This window comes from Danio aesculapii, chromosome 8 (genome assembly GCF_903798145.1).
Source record: "Danio aesculapii chromosome 8, fDanAes4.1, whole genome shotgun sequence".
NCBI classification, from domain to species: Eukaryota; Metazoa; Chordata; class Actinopteri; order Cypriniformes; family Danionidae; genus Danio; species Danio aesculapii.
Genome location: NC_079442.1, coordinates 41,621,444 through 41,643,701, shown reverse-complemented (window position 1 = coordinate 41,643,701; position 22,258 = coordinate 41,621,444). Strand labels below are relative to the sequence as shown.

The following is a 22,258-nucleotide window of genomic DNA, read 5'->3' as shown; positions in this document are numbered from 1 at the left end:
GTCCTAACAGAATCTCATTTGTGAATGGCTTCTAAGGGAAAATGTTACTTGCGTGTCTCGTCTCGAATCTTGATCCTCTGGTCTTGAAATATCCACAGGGTGTTTTGAATGTGAAACGCTTGATTAGATGTAACAGGACGTGCTGTGACATGACTTTTTTTTTTTTTTTTTGTCTGCAGGTATTAGCCTGGTTTGAGGAGGGAGAGGAAACTATCACTGCCTTTGTGGAGCCTTTTGTAATCTTACTGATTCTTATAGCTAATGCCATCGTCGGCGTTTGGCAGGTCAGTAAACTGATCGTGAATCTTTAATAATTGAAATATCTGATGTTGTCAAAGCATTTTTTCACCTTTGTGATTGATCAGACTTGTCCCAAACCCTAAAGAAAAAGGAGTACGTGTGTTTAAAGTTTTACCCAAAACAGTTTACATATTGGTAGTAGTAGAAGTAATCAAAGCAGCATAAAACAATGTAAATCAAATGATAATTAGTTAGTCAACTGCATTCTATAGCACATGCATACATAAACGAGAGAGAGACTGTACAGTTGGATTAGGAAAACTGATTAGGAAGGAAAATAAGATTTTTATTTATCTTAAAGTAAAATCAGATACCAACGCTCATCTATTCTCTATTTTGTACAAAAACAAAACAGAGGCTAGATCAGCCTAAAATAATATATAAATTATTTTATTTTGAATTACTTTGATCTTTCTTATAACGCTAAAAATCGATTTTCTATTCCATTTATAAAATGACAGGTTACGAAATGGATAAATAGCATAAATGAATAATTTTTTCCCCAAAATGGATTATGAATTTTGTTTTCTTATTTATTTATTTTTTTAAATAAAAGTCAAAAATGATCAAAAAAGCAATAATATGCAAGTGATATGACCATTCACAGCTGGTCAAATGCATTACACAGAATAAAGGAGTATAATAAAATAAAAATATGAAGTAAAAGTGTTATTTAAATGTTGAGACAATTAAATGTTGACAGATGCATCTGTAGCAGATTAAAAAAAATGTATATTATTAAAATATGAAATGTTTTGTTTGTTTATTTATTTATAAATATTTTTATTTATTATTATTATTATTGTTGTTGTTGTTGTTGTTGTTTTTTAATGAGACAAAAAAGCAATAATATGCAAGTGATATGACTAATTGACCAATCACAGTTTGTGAAATGTATTAGACAATAAAGAAATATAATAAAATAAGAATATGAAGTAAAAGTGTTATTTAAATGTTTACACAATTAAATGTTGACAGATGCGTCTTTAGCAGTTTTTTAAATATATATTATTAAAATATTAAATGTTTTATTTATTTGTATTTATTTATAATATATATTGTATTAATTAATTTATTTTTTATAGTTTCATTTGTTTTTATTTACTCGTATTTATTTTTTTATTTATATTTATCTTTACTTTTAATTTTAATTTTAATTTTAATTTTTAATTTTAAAAAATGTATTTAATATTTTTTATTTATTATTTTTATATTTATTTATTGTTTATTTCTCAACTTGTTTTATATTGTCCATCTCAGGAACGTAATGCAGAAAATGCCATTGAAGCCCTCAAAGAGTATGAGCCAGAGATGGGCAAGGTGTACCGTCAGGACAGGAAATCCGTTCAGAGGATCAAAGCCAAAGACATTGTGCCGGGAGACATAGTGGAGGTCGCTGGTGAGTGCTGCGTTTTATATCATGAAGACAATGGGATCTCTGCGTCGCTCGGTCCAGTCTAAAAGCACTTATTAGCGAGGTCACTGCACTTACGGGTTGTTATATGAGATAATAACAGGCTCTCAGCTCTGTATGAACCCTGTTCAGATTCACTATAGGAGTAAAGGTATTTTTGGTTACACCTGTTGATTCTCAGAGGCTTGTGTGCGTCAGTTCACATCACATGTTCGTCAGCGATCATGCTCTTTCCCAGAAGCATGGCTATATCGGTTGATGGCTCCATTGGTTTGCTTCGCATAGTTTTGCTTCTTTTGTACAGTTGAAGTCAGAATTGTTAGCCTTATATTGTATTCGCTGTATATTTTGTTCACCAATTTCTGTTTAACAGAGAAGATTTTTTCCTAAACAATAGTTTTAATAACACATTTCTAATAACTGATTTCATTGATCTTTGCCATGATGACAGTAAATATTATTTTACTGGTTATTTTTCAAGACACTTCTATACAGTTTAAGTGATATTAAAGGCTTAACTGAATTAATTAGGTTAACCAGGCAAGTCTGGGTAATTAGGCAAGTTATTGTATAATGATGGTTAATAATTGACCTTAAAATGCTTTTTCAAAAATAAAAAACTGCTTTTATTCTAGCCGAAATAAAACAAATAAGACTTTCTCCAAAGGAAACCATATTATAGGAAATACTGTGAACAATTCCTTGCTCTGTTAAACAACATTTGGGAAATACTTGAAAAAGAAAAAGCCAGTAGATGGATAATATTTTTGACTTCAACTGTATGTGGAGACAGAGCTGCATGATTACTCTTTGAAAGATTGTCACTGCATGACATTAGATTGTTTAATAAATCTTTAACCAGTATCCTAATTTCTTTTACAGAAAATCTAATTATCACACGTAGGTGGCTTCAAGTAACTGTTAAAAAAAACAAAAGCGAAAAGAAATCCGTTCGAGTGTAACAAATGTCCACTTGAATGCTAGCATTGAAACTGACATTTCAATCCCGAAGCGTACATTTATTTATTTTTTAATTAAAAAAATCCTAAAAAATGTTTTGAAACACCCAGGTCACATGACTAAAGTAATTAATATGATTAGGATATTTCATAATCGTTTCGAGTCGTGGCATTCATGGCGAATTTTTGTTTGATTGACAGAGTCAGAAACAAAGTCTGTTGCATGTAGCCTAGTGGACGGTGTGGTGGTGTATACTCGAATGACTTTTGCTGCTTGTTCAAACTACTTATTTAAAATAAGTTGAAACAATTCTTAAGTTGTTTTTGCGACAACTTAATAGTTTTATGTTTAGTTAAACCACAATTATTTTTCACTTAAATTGGAAAAACTATTAAGGTAACTTAATCGTGTTGGGAGAACATGAAGGAATTGTGTGGAACCCAGCATTTTTCAGTGTGTGAACATCTCGAGTTTTACCAAAATTCAGAAATTTTGAATTGTTTTTTTTTCTTCTTCTTTTTTTAAAATATCAAAGCAACACATTTATTCACAAATGGTTCTTTTGTATATTAAAACGATGTTACAACAAGACTCATTACAAGAACAGGGGAATAAAAATCCCACTTTTTAATGACTAGTTGCTTCATCCTGGACTTAAACGTTCATTCCGCTGAGGCGACTCCTAATAAATCAGGGACTAAGCCGAAGGAGAGTGAATGAATGAATTAATGAAGTTTAGAAATAATGAAATCAAATTAAAAGCCTTTAATAGAATGCTTCAAATAACCTTTTTTGAATCAATAGGGTATATACGGAAGTATGCGGAAGAACTTTAAATTTGTCAGTAGCCTGGATCGTGCGCTTCTGGTGAACTGTATGCCATTACAAAATTGGCACGTTTAAGGTCTGTTTTCTTTAAAAATCAGCTATCTCCACTGGCTGAGTGATATCCGATATAAAGTGGGTCTCCAATTGTACAAGAAGCACTGCATTAAATTACATTTTCCCCCGCCATGTCTTTTAAAATATAAACATTTACTTTACCCCAGTATAATCAATGGAGCTTCTGTGCTAGCCTGTTCTATTGACAGGCGGGTGTGAGTAAACGGCTTTTCAACTCGTTTTACAATTAAACAACTAAATGAATGCCAAAGTCTATTTAACTGATTATATTTTAAATACATTACAGCATCGATGCTGTAAAAGGAATCGTATAAAATGCAAAAAAAGTCACATTAACCGTTCACCTGAAGTTTATCAGTATGGGAAGAAACACTAGCTCGACATGTACCCCATACACATGAAACCACTGTTAAAAAAAACTTGAGTGAAAAACAAAGTTCAAAAGATTCAATCAAAAATGCTGATTCATTCACTGAGTCAAGTAAAATCTTTAAGTCACTGAGTCGTTCAGTCAAACCATTTATTAATATTCATTCAAATCAAAGGTCTTTAATATACTTCTGCAATTAACCATGTATTATAACATGCAATGTGTAATTTAATGTTACAGAGATAGAAAGGCATTGAAATCTGTGATAAGGAAGCCTAAAATTGTCTTCATGTGAGATCTGTGAATGGATGTGGTCAACAGATGCATAAAAGAACTGGCATTTTTTATTAGCATTGCTTTAACGTTTCCTTTCTGCGGAGGAAATGGTTCTTTCTATCTCTTTTGTGCATATTGATAATTCTTCTGTTTAGCGCTGATAGGCTGTTCAGAATCAGATTATGGAATGGTTTAATTATAACCCACAGTGACAATGGTGCAGATGACAGGTGTCGGCCCTGGGCCCATCGCCCACCCCTTCTGCAGCGTCCCACTCAATGCAGCCTGTGACGTCAGATAGGATCCAGACAGACTGCAAAGTCACCTTGGAGAGGTCATTGCTGGAATGGTGCTCTTTGGGGGGGTTACACAAATGCATCAGTTTCATAATTCATCTGTTTTAGGTGTATTTTATGCATAATGTCTTGTAGATACATATGTGATAACAGATTTGACCGACCGACCCTTCCTCGATGTGATTAATTTAGAAAGAACAGGTCACCTGGAGCTTTTTGGCTGAATCTGGAGAGCATTTCGTAGTGTGACATTGTGCGCTGATTGTTTTAAAGTGCTTTCCTGTGGTCTCTAAATCTCTGTTTCTGCTCCTGCTGAGGGTTGTGAGAATGACGCAGTTCGAGCTTCAGCGCAGCACAGCCGCTGCAGAGGACTCTGGGACTGTAAACGCTTTAGTCGTGAACAGAATTACAAATGCCGCCAGTGGCACCCTGACAGCCTATCAGTTTTGCACAGGGCCGAGCTCAGCATGCGGCCCACCTCACAGTTCCCTCATTGCTCATCAAATGCTCTAATTAGCATAACCTACAGTCTGCTTTGATAGTCTAAGTCAAGGTGCTTTGATATAGAAGACATCAAAGATGTAATGACTGATGCAAGGATAATACTTGGTATAAGAGATGATGAACTCGTAGGCTTTGCAAAAAGGTCCCTGAAATCTTAACCCTTAAATGCACACTTATGGTTTTTCATGACCCTTACTACCTTCCCTGTCATTCAGTTTGATTTATTTAAAGGGCACATGATTGACCCCTTTTTCAATATTTAAGATCATTCTTTTGAGAAATCAAATATAGAAAAATCTGCTACTTCTTATACTGTATAATCATTGATTGATCCATCTAAGTTACATTATTTGTCTTTTTCCTGCCCAAACTTGGAAATGCAATAACACAGTTTAAAAAATATATTTCATATAGCCACATAATTATGTCATAAGCAACAAACAAAGAGACCTTTCTAGCCAAACATATTTTAGACAGTTTTCCCTGCTCTAGGATTGGTCACTTTGTCCTGCAAGATTTTGTTGCTGGACAAGATTCTTACATTTCCCAACTCTTATTAAAGCAAATGAAACTTTCTGACGTGTGTACAGTGCAGAAGTCGACTGTGAAGTGGAAAGGCTCCAGCTCTAACAGCTGTTCCTATTGTTCACTCAGAGAGATGACCTTATAGGGAAGTGCCCATGATGTACAACCCCTTTCACCCTCATGTACCCGCTTTCACATTGGCCTTGCCCATCAGCACAAGCTGTGCTCTGGGACTTCAAGCACCCAGGCAGGATGGCATGCAACCTTCTGCTGGACCTGGTAACCATCGCCTATCACTGCAGTCTTGCAGCAAGTGGCAGGGGCCTAGCAGGTGTTTGATGCCCTTCGCTCGTGGCAGATGAATGTTAAAATGAATGAGAGTGAAGAAGATACTAGCCATTTATTAGCCAACAGTTGTTCAGTGATTCTCATCACACATCTGAGAGGTCAATCTGAATCATTAATTCATAGTTTGTAGGCATTTAAAAGCTGCTATTAATATAGTAAGTTAATTCATCTATCACTACTATTGTTATTTGAGCAAAAAACACAGTGCCTAACACCAATTAGAGGGTAACAGTGTGCTAAGAGAGCTTTAGCTCCGCCCCCTCCTTTGGAGCACTGTAGATGATGTAATCAACTAGACTCTCAATATACTTAATTACTTCATTTTCCTTCGGCTTAGTCTCTTATTTATCAAGGGTCACCACAGCAGAATGAACCACTTATTTTTGTAATAAACTTAATTAAACCTTTTTATTGGTATTAGGGCTGGGGGATGTTGACCAATGTTGACGATGTCTAATGTGAAACATTGCGATAGACGATGGCATTTTGGTGAATTAATTATTTATGAATAATAAATTAATTCATAACAAATCAATTATTTATAGCCTACCATTTCAACTACCTGACCCACATGCTCTTTGTTTTACCCATAACCAAATCATAAATAAATAGAGATAAGTTGCATACAAATTACCACCTGTCAATCACTTTTTCCGCAGGACTCTGAGATAAATAAGTGTGATCTGTGTCGTTGTAATGGCGTCGACAAACTTGGTTGGTTAAAAAAGCTGCACAACCAACAGTGTCTGAGGTTTTCGCTAAAATTACTAAGTGAAAGTGAAAGATTGAAGCAGTGTACTGATGCTATGATATGTTACCTGATAGAGAAGTCGTTAGATAGAGACAAGATTAATTAAATCTCACCTTTACAAGATGAGATTCAGCTTTACATCCTTGATAAACTGTCCGACGTGCACTGCTCTCTGGGGTTTTGTGCTCAAAGCACCCACTGACTGCCTGAAGCTCAGACGTGCACATACGCGCTAGAGAGCGTGTGTGTGGGGTCACGTGATGTGCGTTTTCAGCTGTATAGTGTGGACTGAGATCTGTTCAGCAATTCTAGATGAAACGCCAGTGTGGATGTGGGTCAATTTCATCCTAAAATGCCATTTTAAAACTAAGATGTATAAGTGTAAACGAGGCCTAAGTGTGTAGTTTTCGCGAGCAGGTTGCTGCTGCGGTAGGGGTGGGACAGAGCCAACAACTCTAAACAATTAGTTGTCTTTTTCTTCTTTTTTTGATTGTGTTGTTAGCAGTGCTTCATTGGATAGTAGCTCTTTCATTTGTATAATGCCTTCAAGTACATTATCTTATACCGTTTGTCTTAATGCATTATTTTCTTATACTACTTTGCTTTTAAATCAAAGGTTGTATTTTGATTTAAACACTCCACTTTTATGGAAATAGGCTACTTTTACAAGTTCTTGATTTTTGAATCCATTCAGCCAATCTCCGGGTCTGGCAGGAGCACTTGTAGCTTAGCTTAAATCATTGAATCTGATTAGACCAGGGGTGTCAAAATCAGTTCCTGCAGGGCTGCAGCTCTGCACAGTTTAGTTCCAACTCTAATTAAACATGCCTGATCTTACTAATTGAGTCCTTCAGGCTTGTTTAAAACCTACAGGCAAGTGTGTTGAAGCAGGGTTGGAACTAAACTGTGTAGGGCTGGGCCCTTCAGGAACTGAGTTTGACACCCCAGACCATTGGCATTGTGTTCAAAAATGAAGATCAAAAATGAAGAATTTTGATTATTTTCCTATATCAAACTTGATTCTTTTGTAGTTACATCAAGAACTAATGAAAAGTTACTATTTTTTAGGCTGATACGGCCAGCGTAATATTAAAGGAACTTTGCTGTCCTTAAGTGGATTTGTGCAATGGACCCTTTTCACATTTCCTGGTTTCTCAGCAGCAAAAGTCGTCATAGTTGGGTAAACTCAGAGCCCAGTGAATGGAAGAGTACAACAAAAATCAATTTTACCATCCTATTTGCTAAAATAATAACTCCACAATGGTGTTATCAACACTTTCAGAGAAGGAAAAAAAAATGTGTGAGATTGTTCTCTCCTCTGGCTGCTGTTATCAACGTCAAATTTACTGTCCTGTCCATAGTCGCTGCATTAGAAACACATCACACTAGCGATAATTCGTTTTTCGTAATTTGATGCAAAGATGATACAATACATACAGTAAATACATATACATATGTTTTTAATCTAAATATTAAAAACTTTCAAGGATTTAGGATGCTGATGAATCAATTTAATTCATCTTTACCTCTGTAGCGCTTTTACAGTGTAGACTGTGTCAAAGCAGCTTCACATGAAAGATGATAGTGAATTGAAACGGTGTCAGTTCAGTTTTCAGAGTTTAAGTTCAGTTCAGTGTGGTTTATTATTCACTGCTGAGAGTCCAAACACTGAAGAGCAAATCCATCGATGCGCAACTCTACAGATCCCGAACTATGCAAACCAGTGGCAACAGCGGTGGGGAAAAAACTTCACCAATTGGCGAAAGTGAATGATAAAGTTCTCGAGAGAAACCTGGCTCAGTTGGCCATGACCATTTCTCCACAGGCCAAACATATTTTGCAGAGCTGCAGTCCAGGTGCTGGAGGCTGGAAAACACTGGACGTCTCACAGAAATCAGACACATGCTCTCTACTCCTCCATGGCCACCACGGCAGCTGCTCAGGATATGGCCTGGTCCAGGGTTGTGGAAACTTTGGAATAATCTAATCTGATGGCCGTTAAATGCATCATAAGTCTTGTGAAAAGGGCCCATAGAGTTTACAGAAATGCAACAGAGCCCTCTTAAATGTTTTTTTTTTAAGAGAACTGTCCCTTTAAAAATTAAAAAAAAAATTCAGTTTTATTTTCAAATATATGTGAAACAAATCGTATGGTACAAACATTAACAGACTTTTTTTTTACTTTATCAAAAACAAAGAAAAAAAAAATGCTTCGTCAGAGATTAAGAAAAATGTTAATAATAATTTTTTTTTTAAATGGCGACACGGTGGCTCAGTAGGTAGCACTGTTGCCTCACAGCAAGAAGGTCGCTGGTTAGAGCCTCTGCTGGGTCTGTAGGTGTTTCTGTGTGGAGTTTACATGTTCTCCCTGTGTTTGGGGGAAACCGGAGCACCCGGAGGAAACCCACACACAGTCCAAAGACATGCGCTATAGGTGAATTGAATGAGCTAAATTGGCGATTATTGTATGTGTGTGAATGCAAGAGTGTATGGGAGTTACCCAGTGCTAGGTTGCGGCTGGAAGGGCATGTGTTGCATAAAATATATATTGGATTAATTGGTGATTCATTCCACTGCGGCAACCCCTGATTTATAAAGGGACTAAGCTGAAAAGGAAATAAAACATGCAACTAAGAAATGGAAGGTAGATGCACAAGAAAAGGTCCCCAAATTGTTTCAAAAGTCCTTGATTGATCGTTTAACACTGAATTGTATATTTTCAGGTGTTTCAATGTTACATTTGAGTGAATGCAAGCATCAGCAGCAAGTTGGTGATGGCTTAGTCTCTAAGACCAGGTTGTCTTCTCGCAAATGGCCGCACCAGAAATATGTGCACAAATAAGAACTACTTTTTTCACACTATAATGATTCCGCTTGACCCACCAACCATTCTCTGTGAATCGGATCACTATTCTGTGATGACGTGGCAAATAAAGAGCAGGCATGTTTGTTTGACCCTTGTGTCCTCCTGGGTCACCATAACAAGCAGAGGAATGAACGGTGCTGTGCCACTGATGAAAGCACAAAGCTTTTAAATGAAACCATACTGCTTTCCATCACCTGACCTCCACCCGCGGAGGGTTAGGTGTGAGCTATCATACCCAGCTGATTGATGCATGCTGGAGGTATTTTAAGATACTGAAGTGCTTTATGATACGGCCGCTGGAATGTTTGCATATACCGCATCTTCCTTTCCATTGTGGTCTTGATCTTGAACGGTGCATTAGTAGCTGAATATTGAGTCCTTGTGTGGGTGTCCTGTAGGGCCGTTTTTGCTGGGTTTGTTCTGTGCTCTTCGAGGGCCAGTGAGGAGGAGTACAGTGGGCGAATAGATAACTCTAACAACTCTGAGGTTCGGAGGTCATGCTGCTACCTGGAGGCCAGATATGCCTGAAATAGCTCATCACAGGGGCTTTTATATGCATACTGATAAATGCTGGTATGTTCTGGAAAGGCTTGACGCACTTGTGAATCGCGCCATAGGGCTTCTCTTAAGTCATGAATCAGCTCTCAGCTAGAACGAAATTAAATAGACGCGTCATTCTCACCTCGTTGTGCTGGTCTGTGTTAGTCAGCAGTGCTTGAGCTTCTCATTGAAAAGTATCCATGTAATATTAAATCTGGATTTTGAATCGAAAGTGTTGTTCTGAATTATTTGCATATTCATCTAATCCAGTTTCATTTAGGGGAGTATATTGTCAAACATTCTGAATTGAATTGAGAGACTTCATTTGAAATAAATTTGTATTACAATAACTTTGATTGCGCAAACAATATGCTGAATTGTGATTGGATTAATGCAAATGACTTTATTTTTATTTATTTAATTTTTTTTAAGGTGTATAAAAATGATTTTTGTTTGAAAGTTTTGGAAAAGATTTTTGAAAACACTCATATGCACAAATTATTGGTTATGAAAACAAATACACATTTTGGTCACACTTGTGGTACAGTACCTGCAATTAATTAAGCATTAACGAAGATTTTTAGCTCAGTGAAGTACCAATTTGCTAATATTCAATCATACTAACCAATTAGGGGTGTAGAATAGGATCATACTTTAAGTACTAATAAACAGCCATTATATTAATCAAAACCAGGTTGTGAGCCAGTAGTTAATAGTGGGAATTGATACTTAAACTAAAGTGTTAGTGATGCTTAATTTTGATGTGTGTGTATTTATTTAACAGGGACATGCATAAAAAATTTTATTAACCTCAAAGAGGAAAGATGCATTGTGCCAGGTTGTAGCAGGATTGCTGTTTTCCACCTGTCCCTGGACAGGTAAACATTAAAACCATAATATCTAATTAATTAAAAAGTCAGTTTAAAACACAATGGCATAATCGCATGTAAACTAAAACACTAACAAATCAAAAACATCTCACTCAGTGTGTACAAATTTGATTTGACAAAAACCTCCTCCTTGTCAGGCGTGAAAACATCTTATAATTTGTACATGTGATTATTTCTGTTGGGAGAGAATTCCATCGATTTGTGGATTTGTAAATGAAAAAAAGATTGACCAAAGGAGGTCTTGCGTCTAGGGACAATACATTCACATCTTGCCATAGAACATGTCAATATTGTACAATACTCTGTATTAATAAACCATTAACTGACTTTTTCCTCAAACTCTTAAATTGCTGCTTATTAATTGTTATGTAGTAATAAGCTCAGAATGATACTTAATATTTACTTTATAAGTACTAAAGTTGAAGTCACAATTATTAAAACCCCCTGAATTATTAGCCCCCCTGTTTATTTTTATCCTCAATTTCTGTTTAACGGATAGTTTTTTTTTCAACACATTTCTTAACATAATAGTTTTAATAACTCATTTCTAATAACTGATTTATTTTATCTTTACCATGATGGCAGTACATTAACATTCCACTTGATATGTTCAAGACACTTAAAGTGACATTAAAAGGCTTAACTAGGTTAATTAAGTTAACTAGGTAGGTTAGGGTAATTGGGCAAGTTACTGTATAACAATATTTTGTTCTGTAAACTATCAAAAAAATGTATAGCTTAAAGGGGCTAATAATTTTGACTTTTTTAAAATGGATTTAAAAAAATTAAAAACTGCTTTTATTCTAGCTGAAATAAGACTTCAGAGACTTTAATAATTCTGATTTCAACTGTACCAATATCTTAGCAATAGATAATATTGAGAATTGGTGATTAAACTAAAGTGTTTACTGATTTTTATTTTCCATAATGCATACAAATCAATAAGTAAATATTTTTATATTTATTATTCCATATTTTTATGTAGCTGTTTATGTAATTAGTAGAAATTTCTCTTAACATTACCGGTATTTAGCATTGGGAAAGTTACTTTTAAAAAGTAATAGATTACAAGTTACTGATTACTACTGGAAAATTGTGGTTTGATTACATTACTAATTACTTTATGTAAAAAGTAGTCCGATTAATAATTACTTTAGTTTGAAGTTACTTTTAAAGCATAGAAAATATATCTTTAAAAAATCTTTACAAAATAAACTAAAGCTCTTTCAGAAATGTAATATTCACTGAGAAACAAGGGGTTGATCACAGCAGCTTGACATATTCAAAAAACTTAGTTTACCTAAAATGTAAAGGTTTTTTTTTTTTTTTTTTTTTTTTGAACACAAAAAAAGATGTTTACAAAAAAACTGTATACTTGTGACCACTGACATCTATAGCAGTGTTTCCCAACCCTGTTCCTGGAGGCACACCAACAGTACATATTTTGGATGTCTCCCTTTTCTGACCCATTAACTTCAGGTGTTGGAGTCTCTTCTGATGTTATAAGTTGATTCAGGTGTGTTTGATTAGGGAGAGGTTGAAAATGTGTACTGTTGGTGTGCCTTCAGGAACAGGGTTGGGAAACACTGATCTATAGTATGCAAAAGCACTGCAGTGTTTGGGTGTTTTGTGTTTGTCTGAGGTAATTAGTCTACTGAAATGTGAATATTCCATATAAAGCATGAAGCTGATCAATCAGTTCTTGTCACGTGACTCGCGGTTTTCAACTAGAGAGACCTGGGATATGCGAGTGTCCACAGTATGCGCTCCCAATATGCGTGCGCGCACAAAAGATATGTGAACTGCCCCATAAGCAGCTACGCTTCCCTTCACATTCAGAAGATACCTTCACTCCCAATCCTGCACAAAAATCCAAAATGAGTTGAGCTGCTGTGTTTTTGGCTGCCGGTGTCCACCTTGGTGATGAGTATTGTCATAGGCAAGTGCTTAAACAAGTTGCTGATCGAGATAAAAGCAGTCGAAAGTTCTTTACAGACTGGACATGGACTGCAGTTCACAGCAATATTTATGTTTTTCCCCCCCGTGAAATCAAAGTAATGTCTATTTCCACTTGAAACAACCACTCTCGACAGCTGCTATTTCAGCTCACATTGTCCAGCAATTTAAAAGCACATGCTTAATAACTGACGGTGGAGCAGAAAATGTGATTTAAAAGAAGCATTTCTTCTTCTAAAAACAATAATTGTAGCATAAGTAACGCAATTACATTGACTTTAGTAACTGTAATCAAATTACACACGTTTAGTTTAGTGTAATTCGTTACATTACTGCGTTCCTCAAATGTAATTAGAATACAGTAACTCTATATTTGATTTATTTCACTCAAGAATTAAAAACCAGACATTATTAAATTCTGAACTGAAGCACTGACTAAAAGTTATATACATATAGAATCATTTACACGTATTCGCTTCCATCAAATCGTGGAGAACCTCATGCACATCCTCTGAGCATCCACACATTTCTTACAACAGAGCACTTGTCGGCTGAGCCTGTTGGTGCTCTTGTTACCAGTGAACAATGCTGGATGACCTTCAGGGAACCAGACCTCATTGTGTGCATTCGTTCCCTGTTTAGGTGACTGAAAGTTCCGATTGAGCTCCATTAAGTCTTTCTGAGAAAAGCCATCCGTGTCTCATGTGTTTGTGACCTCGTGACGCAACTCCTCACTGATTGTGTCGAAAGGACAGACCGTTAATCCTCAGCGAAGAGATCCTGTTGCAGACACATGTGGGCTGATCTGTGCCAAGGCCACACGGCATCCATTGTTGTCATGCCCTAACATTTTTCATAAGACTGCTATGTGTACTTTCACTGATGTTCAACGTGGACAGATGCTTTGCACACTTTCACTTATGTTTAACGTGGACAGATCAGCAAAGAGACACTCTGTGTGACTTAAGGGAGAGTTCTCCCAAAATGAAAATTGTCAATATTTATTCACCCTCAAGTAAGGCAAGGCAAGTTTATTTATGAAGCACATTTCATTCACCGTGGCAATTCCAATTGCTTTACATAAACAGGACTAAAAGAGACAAGTATAATAAAATAAAAACAAATAATAACAGTGATTAAAAACTGCTAACAACAGATTAAAATGTGTTAAAACAGGTTATAAAAGAATGAAAAAGAAAAATATATATATAATAGTGCGATCTGTCGGACGTAGCACAGTGTTTAATTAGTAAAGGCACAGCTAAACAGATATGTTTTTAGTCTTGATTTGAATGTGCCTAATGTTGGAGCATGTCTGATCATTTCTGGAAGATGATTCCAGCCGCGAGGGACGTTCACCCTGCTTTGACTGAACTCTAGTTTATAGGATCCTAATGATCTGAGTGATCTGTTAGGTTTGTATTCAGTGAGCATATCTGTAATGTATTGAGGTCCTAGGCCATTTAGTGATTTATAGACAAGTGGTAATACTTATCTATTCTATTTAAATCTATTTAAAAATCTATTCTGAATGTAACTGGGAGCCAGTGGAAATACCTGAGGACAGGTGTGATGTTCTCTGATTTTCTGGTGCTGGTCAGAATCCTGGCCGCAGCGTTCTGGATGAGCTGCAATTGTCTGACTCTCTGTCTCCAGTGAGGAGGCCGTTACAGTAATCCATCCTGCTGCTGATAAAAGCATGAACAAGTTTCTCTAAATCTTCACTGTAGACAAAGCATCTGATTCTTGCAATGTAGTTACAAACCTTTAGGCAAAACACTATAGATAAATAGGAAAAAAATGACAACATACCCAGTTGATTTGATTACTGTACATTAGGAATTGCTAATATTTTGTGTATACACATTTTTGAAAATGTTATGTTTAAATATGCAAATAGTGTAGAAGTTCACTTGCGTACATTTCTAGCACAAATAGCTGTACATTAGGTAAAGTCCAGTTCAAAGTTAGTTTCATTTTTAGACATTAGTTAAATTGTAAACAAATAAGTTGAATAATTTTAAGTCCCACTTTATATTAAATGGCCTTAACTAAGTACTTAAACTGAGATATATAAGCTTATTGTTAAGTTGAAACTAGATTATATAAATGAATATTTCCACAGCTGTCTCTTTAAGAAAGCATATCACTTGTACTCCTGTGCAGTGCTCTTAAACGGTATCGTTATGAGTTCTGAATACATGAAGGCAGTATTATTTCTCATATGATTGACTGCATGTGGGGGTGTTTTCCCTCGTCACTCTTCCTGTCCAACAAACGGGCAGCTGCTGTCATGCCTTTGTGTTTAAAGCTGATCAAGCCAACATATCAAAATAGTTTTCCCATTTTTGGCAAGGCACATTGTTGTTCCCCATTCTATTTTCTTCTCTCAACCCTGATGAGCTTACATGTCTCTTTTGTTCTCCATGGGGCGAGCATGTTCTCGCTCTCTCTGGTTGCCTTTTTAAGTCCTTTAATGACTTTGAGAAGGGGACTGGTGGATTTTGTTAATTAAACATCATAACTTGATTTGGATTCGTCACGCTGCCAAGTTTTTCATCAGCCAGGAAAAGGTTTTTTCGAAGGCATTGAGTGTTATGCTTTTCTGAATGCTGTGTTCTGACACTTGTCAAGATGCAATATGTGGAAAACGCATGGATAAGAAATTACAGAAAACAAGCAAGCACCAAATGCAGTACTTGAAGTCTAACCATAGAGCATCTTATTTTTGTATTAATTTTACCAGTTATTCGGATTTGTAATGTTGCATCATTTACTGCCTCTTTATTGCTTGTTTTTACACTTTTTACTTAAGGATGGTACAATTAGCTTAACCGAGTAACAGAGATGTTAAAGGTGCTGTATGTAAGTTTTTGACTCTTCTAAAGCATAAACATAGCATAATATGTTAGCAGAAACTTAAGAAACATGCTAAGTGTACATTCTTGATTATCTAAAAAAACTATTCTAAAGTCTTGAAAATGCGAGTTACATCCTGGAACGTTTGTGTTTGTTTTGGTTCTTTTAACCTGTCCACTGCCACTTTAGCCAATTAAATCCCAGCACCCGGGTTGCCTTTTTGGAAAACCACGTATTTCATTCATTCATTCAGAAAGGCTCTCAAAGCATACGTCCGTGACCAAAATGCGACAGTGGACAGTAAGTATGAGACACAGAGTTCCACATGAGGTTGTTAATTAGCAAATAATATAAATATTACAAGGGTAAACATTAGATGAGCAGGTTATATTGTAACCTCTTTTCGTAACAACACGCTACGTGATGAGATTTGCAGTGATAAGCAATTTGGCTGTTTGAATTTAAATTGAGCCATATAAAAGCACAGAATATGTGAAATGGTAAGGCTTATAATTTAATCAATACATATTAAACCTCTTTAACATCATTAAATGTAGATACTGAATCACTGATATTTGTTGGCTTTGAGTCTAAAGTTCAATTTCAAATGGTTTATTTTGTTTTCAAGATCTGCTGCTGCTTTCAGTTAAATGTCATGTAACATGACATTCAAACTCACATTATTAGCATTTTACACTGAGTAAAGCACATGAGGGGGTACCTGACATGAGCATTGTCAGTTTTCTGTTGTTCAGCTGCAAGAAATAAAAGCTGTTTCTAATGTATCAATTTGAAGTGTTGATTAGAACAAAAACTATATTCCTTCTATTGCATGCAGTTGCTTTTATGTCGAACACGATTTAAATCAGACTTTAGGCTTGATAGTCAGGCTCGTTCCTGTTGGTCCTCAATCTGGCAACCTGCGTTTGTTTTGATCCAGGAATGCAATACCTAGTTCTACCACTGGGTGTCAAACTTGCATACTACACCATTAACCAATGTGCTCATAAAGGATTTGTATTGAGCAAAACTGTATTTTGAGGATTATTTCTGCCTTTGTGTTAATATGGATAAACCATATTCACTGTAAAAACTGTTACTTAGATTAAACTCAAAAAAATTAAGGCAACATTTTCCAACTACTTTTTGTAAGTTTAGTGAACTTCTTGTTATTTTGATTTAGTAAAAATCAATATTATTTATTTTGCTGTATGCTAAAAAATTAAGTTGAGTCTACAATATAAAGCAAAATATTTGAGTTTAACCACTTAATTAAAATAAGTAACATTTAAAATAAAAACTTAAACTTTTTGATTTTAGTTAAATCATTTTCTCTATTACTCTTAATTTATTATTTCTCTATTAATCAATCCAATTTAAATAATTAGTTAGCATTGCCACAATTTTAATTAACAAGGAAAGAGAGGTATTCGTTTCAAACATTTATTTCTCTAAAACAGATGCCATATACAAACTGGGTGCACTAAGTTTCTATAATCAATTTTAATGTTGTAAACATTTTAACATTATAATCACAGAAACTTTTAACTTAATCTTTAAGTACAACATAGAACACCTTTTAAAGTTCAGTCTGTGTACTCTAAGCACTGATAATAAAATTGCGACTCTTGACCTGAGCAATTTACATAAACGGAATGAATTTGGTGCACAACAATACATTTTCATTCGTACCAATACATAATAAACTAATACAAGAACATGTTTGAAGTACAGTCAGTGCTATATTCCAATAAAATATTTGACATAAAAATAAAATAAAGGGCATCTGACCTCAGCACTTGACATAACAAAACAAACTTCAGCACATCAAGTGCCCAGAAGCTGCAGACATACCCAGGAACTAAAATCATCTGTGCTTGACAACCACATTGTTCTAAATTAAACTGGCCATCGAACAAGAGTGAAAGAAACAAGCTCTGAGCCCAGCCAATTAACAATTAAACATTCACAACTATCTTCTAGAAAATTCAACAAAAACACAACATTGCTATTTAGTGTGAGGCTTGCATTTGCTCAAACTCAGATGTTTGTTTTTTACTGTCATAAATCAGGAGGAAGGCTTTGGGCGCACTATGTCTAGTCCCACAAAAGGTCTTTGGAACACCTTAAATGTTTTGCAGAGTTGTGGTGGATACTGCAGGTTCAGAGCATGTCATCCCCAGAAGCAGGCAACATGCCCTGGCCAAGATCAGTAAGCACTGGGATTCCCTCAAGGATGAAGCCCACCGCATCTGGTTCACGGCAGACATATATGTGCATATTGAGCATTTTCAAGTCCTCATGGACACTGCTCTCCGTTTTCCCCTGTATGAGAATAAACAGAACAAAATTGTGGCAAAACTGAAAATGTGGTAAACTGAAAATGCCACTCTTACAGTTATATAGTCAGATAATTATGACTCCTGCATAATGTAAAACAAAGATTTTACTTTTGTGAAACTGCAGTTGAAAAATATGACAGTGTTTTTTAAATTAAGTCTACAAGCAACTGGAAGACGAAAAAGGTTAACTTGGGACCCTGGTTTCTGCACATACATTTGGGTGTTTGTACGTGTGTTTTGAACTTTTGAAAGAGCTAGACTAGCCATTTCATTATATATACATACATACATACATACATACATACATACATACATACATACATACATACATACATACATACATACATGCATACACGCACACATTTTTAATATTTAACCTTAAAATTATATAGAAATTCATATTCACCCAATTAGGCAAAACGAGTAAATAAAGTACTTGTTTCCACTTTTGCCTCACCTGTATCAGTTCCAATAACAAGTTCTTGATGCGCTGACTAGCGGCTCCACCCTTCGCACTAAACAGGTCAAGAAATTTTGGAGTGTACTTGTCCAGCTGGGACATAAACACTGATTGTAGTGGAACTGTAGTACACCTTCAGAATTCTTCATTTATCTGTAATACATCAATTGTTTGTCTGTTATTTGGAACACTCAATATGTGTAAAGTATTGGCAACCTTTCATTCTTATGCAATGTAATACACCATAAAACATGTGGTGTGACTCTTCAGTATGTATTCAGCAAAAAGTGTGTCTAGTATCACAAAAAAATCTTTGTTCACCATTTAAACAAAAACTGAGTGAACAGTATGTCAATGATAAATCATTTACCTGGAATGGTTCAAAGACGACGGGCCATCTTTCTTTTAATTTTGGCCGATATGGGGACTGGGCAACCACTTCTATTCTTCTCCACCGATATGTCCTGGCCATCATGTCATTCATGCATCTGACATCCCTTTCTAAAGAAGCAACACAAATCAAATAAGAGTTTAGGAAAAGATCAGGATCACTGATGTTATTGTAATGCAAAATAAATATTTAATATTTTTAGTTGAACAAATGGTATGAATTTTTATGATACAATTTGCAGAGGGGCGCCAAAAATATAATGTCCTTATCTTTTTCAAATCAAGCAAGAACAATCACTGTGACTCCAAACGTAGCAGTTAATGTAACTTTTAACTGGCACATGTACGAGGATGAGAGACCATGCTACTAATGTTTTGCTAGCTAATTCGGAAAGAGGCTGAACATTTAAGACCAATTATTTGAGACAGAATAATTCACCAAAGCTAACGCTAACATTACTAGACAAAACAAAATGACAATGTTTTTTGTAAAAGTACACAAACTTAGTAGAAACATAATCTGGCATTATATCTCACATATACTCATCCTGTTAGCGATAATTGTTTTAAGATTAATATACAATTTCAATAACTTACCTTCGGTAAGGCCGCATGGTGCCCAGCAAAACTGACATACAGTGTGAAACATACAGTGTGAAACCTGGTGATGCGTTTACATGTTATAATGCAATAAATGCGTGCTCATTTGGCTAAAACCTAACTTTATGCAATGTAAATAGTTTACTTACATGTGTTGCACGTTGTATAAAGCCCTCAAACTCCACAGAAATCCAAAACTGGTCCGGTACAGGTGACACTCTGAGCAACGACGTCGTTCTGTGTGCATGCTGCAGCATGTGGGCGGATCGTGACGTTTTACTTTGGATATAAACACTTAAATAAAGTTTTGTAGAAGCAATTTATTTTGAAGGTCAGTAAAATGCAATTTTTTGATAGGTAATAATAAGTTACAGAAACAATCACACTTTTTACTTGTGTAAAACTTAAATTAATTCAAAAAGAAAAGGTAATCAATTTATTGGAAGAAATATACTTTTTAAAATTAATTCCTATCGACAACACCCTTGAAGAACTTTTTACAGTGTTGGACATTTTATTTGTTGGATATATTCTAGTATTCTAGTACCATGGAAGTCAATGGCTACCAGTTTCCTGCGTTCTTTCAAATATCTTTCATGTTTTACAAAAAAATAAACTCTTCTTTTAACTTTTTTCACTCAAAGGTCTGAACAATTGGAGGATGAGTAAATTAATGAGAGAATTTTTATTTTTAGATACACTGTCCCTTTAAGAAAGCATATCACTTTTATACTTTTGTAGTAAGACTAGGGCTGGTAAACAATAAACAATATTATATCGAATTGCACAAAAATTGATGTCAGTAACAATGATAAGCACTGCATTTTTTACTCTATATTAATCTAAGAGCCAATCACACAGCAGAAATGTGCAACAATGGGAATCTTAAAGGTTGTTAATATAAGACATGTACCGAATTTTCAACCACCGAAAATTTGTTGGCCAAAAACGTTATGCCATTTAATGGATCCTCAAATTTTTGTGGCTTCAGTCATTGTTGGGGTACTCTTTTGAATCTGGAAGCATTCACAGCTTCTATTGAAATATATATCATTCACTATGGAAAATAATTATTGAGATTATATTGCCATATCACCCAGCCCCAAGTAAGACTTGTTTTTTTACTACATATTTTCTCATGAGCTTATTATTTGCTTTTATTTTCTAGTGGGTGATAAGGTGCCTGCTGATATCCGTATCAGTGCCATCAAGTCCACCACACTCCGAGTGGACCAGTCTATCTTGACAGGTAACGCTGTGTTTTTGTGTCTGTATTTAAGTTTCAAGTGTGTTTTGCTTGTGGATTTAACTTTTATTTCTCCATTTGTTTTGCAGGTGAGTCTGTCTCTGTCATCAAGCACACTGACCCCGTGCCGGATCCCCGTGCCGTCAATCAGGACAAGAAGAACATGTTGTTCTCAGTAAGAACATTAGATATCAACTTAATCTTATTTTTCTCTTTTGAGCGTGGTATCGATTCCGATGCCCCAATTCAATTAGTTTCCAATTTACAAGCACTCAATTCGATTCAGTGATTAGAGATTTAATACAAGGCTATTGATGTTTCAAAAAGTGACCCGAGAACAACATTTCAGATGAATGGTGTGTTAAAACCAAGCTTTTTAAATTAAAATGAAACATTATTTTATTTTATTCCAAGAAGTCTTCTGTTAAGACATTTTTCAAATTTCCTACTGTCAATACATATAAAAACATAATCTTTGATTAGTTATATCTGATTTTCTGATTTTAAATGTGTGTATCTCATTCAAATATTATTATATCCTAACAATCCAAACATCCGTGCAAAGCTTAATTGTAAATAATAAATTAATTAATTGGGTACCTAATGTGTCGGTGCTCTTTGGATAAGGGATTCATGAAGATAAATGACAAAATTATAAGTCCTAGGCACTCAAAATAGGTGGAAAAAGTTAAAAAGCCTTTATTAACATGATATTAAAGGCTTTTTTAACTTTCACTTTTTGACTGCTTTGGACTTAAGATTTTGTTGTTTAATTTAGTAAAGATGTGTATGGAGTCAATCTAAAAGAGTTTTGCAAACAAAAAATAAAGTATTGAGCAAAATAAAAAAAATTAAATAAATGCAAATCTCCAAATTCGCAAAGTGAAAATAATTTTTGGGGAAATAAAAATACATTTTGCTAACAAAAATAAAGAACAGCAAAAGGAAAATTAAGTTTTGAGAAATAAAAATTAAATTTGCAAACAAAAAAAGAACAGCTAATAAAAACCAAGCAGTGAAGAAAAAAAAAAAAAAAAGAAAAAAAAAAAAAAAAAAAAAGAAAATATTTGCAATTTAAAAAAAAAAAAAACTATATATATTTGCAAAGCATTTTTATAGCATCGCCTTTACAAAACATGTCCAGTCAATTGCAATGCTCATTTTGATTAGCTTATTTTAGTAAACCATGTGTTTGCGATGCTGTTTTCACTTCATCTTCATGTCAACAAGGGGGCGGAGTCAAGGGAACTTGGGGGTTTACGGCAGGCCCAGACCTACTGGGCTATAAGACCACCTCGGTGAAACTGTTGCAATAGGTGATGATGTCGCTTAAATGGAGGCAGGTCCAGGCCAGCCGTAAACGCCAAAGTTCTCTTGACTCCACCCCCTTGTCAAATCAGGTCCACAAAGTGAAACGTGCAGAAACGTGAAGTGCAAAGTGAAAACAGCATCGCAAAGTGAA

At 35.2% G+C, this 22,258-nt stretch overlaps 1 protein-coding gene across 2 annotated transcripts in view; it reads left to right on the top strand.

The window, feature by feature from the left end:
- atp2a2a (ATPase sarcoplasmic/endoplasmic reticulum Ca2+ transporting 2a) overlaps positions 1-22,258 on the top strand; it is a 51,728-nt gene that overhangs the window by 7,211 nt on the left and 22,259 nt on the right. For both annotated transcript variants that reach the window (XM_056463996.1, XM_056463995.1), the window contains exons 5-8: positions 180-284; positions 1,561-1,699; positions 20,719-20,799; positions 20,886-20,971. In XM_056463996.1, coding sequence (XP_056319971.1) covers positions 180-284; positions 1,561-1,699; positions 20,719-20,799; positions 20,886-20,971 — 411 coding nt within the window. The remainder of the gene's footprint in view (positions 1-179; positions 285-1,560; positions 1,700-20,718; positions 20,800-20,885; positions 20,972-22,258) is intronic.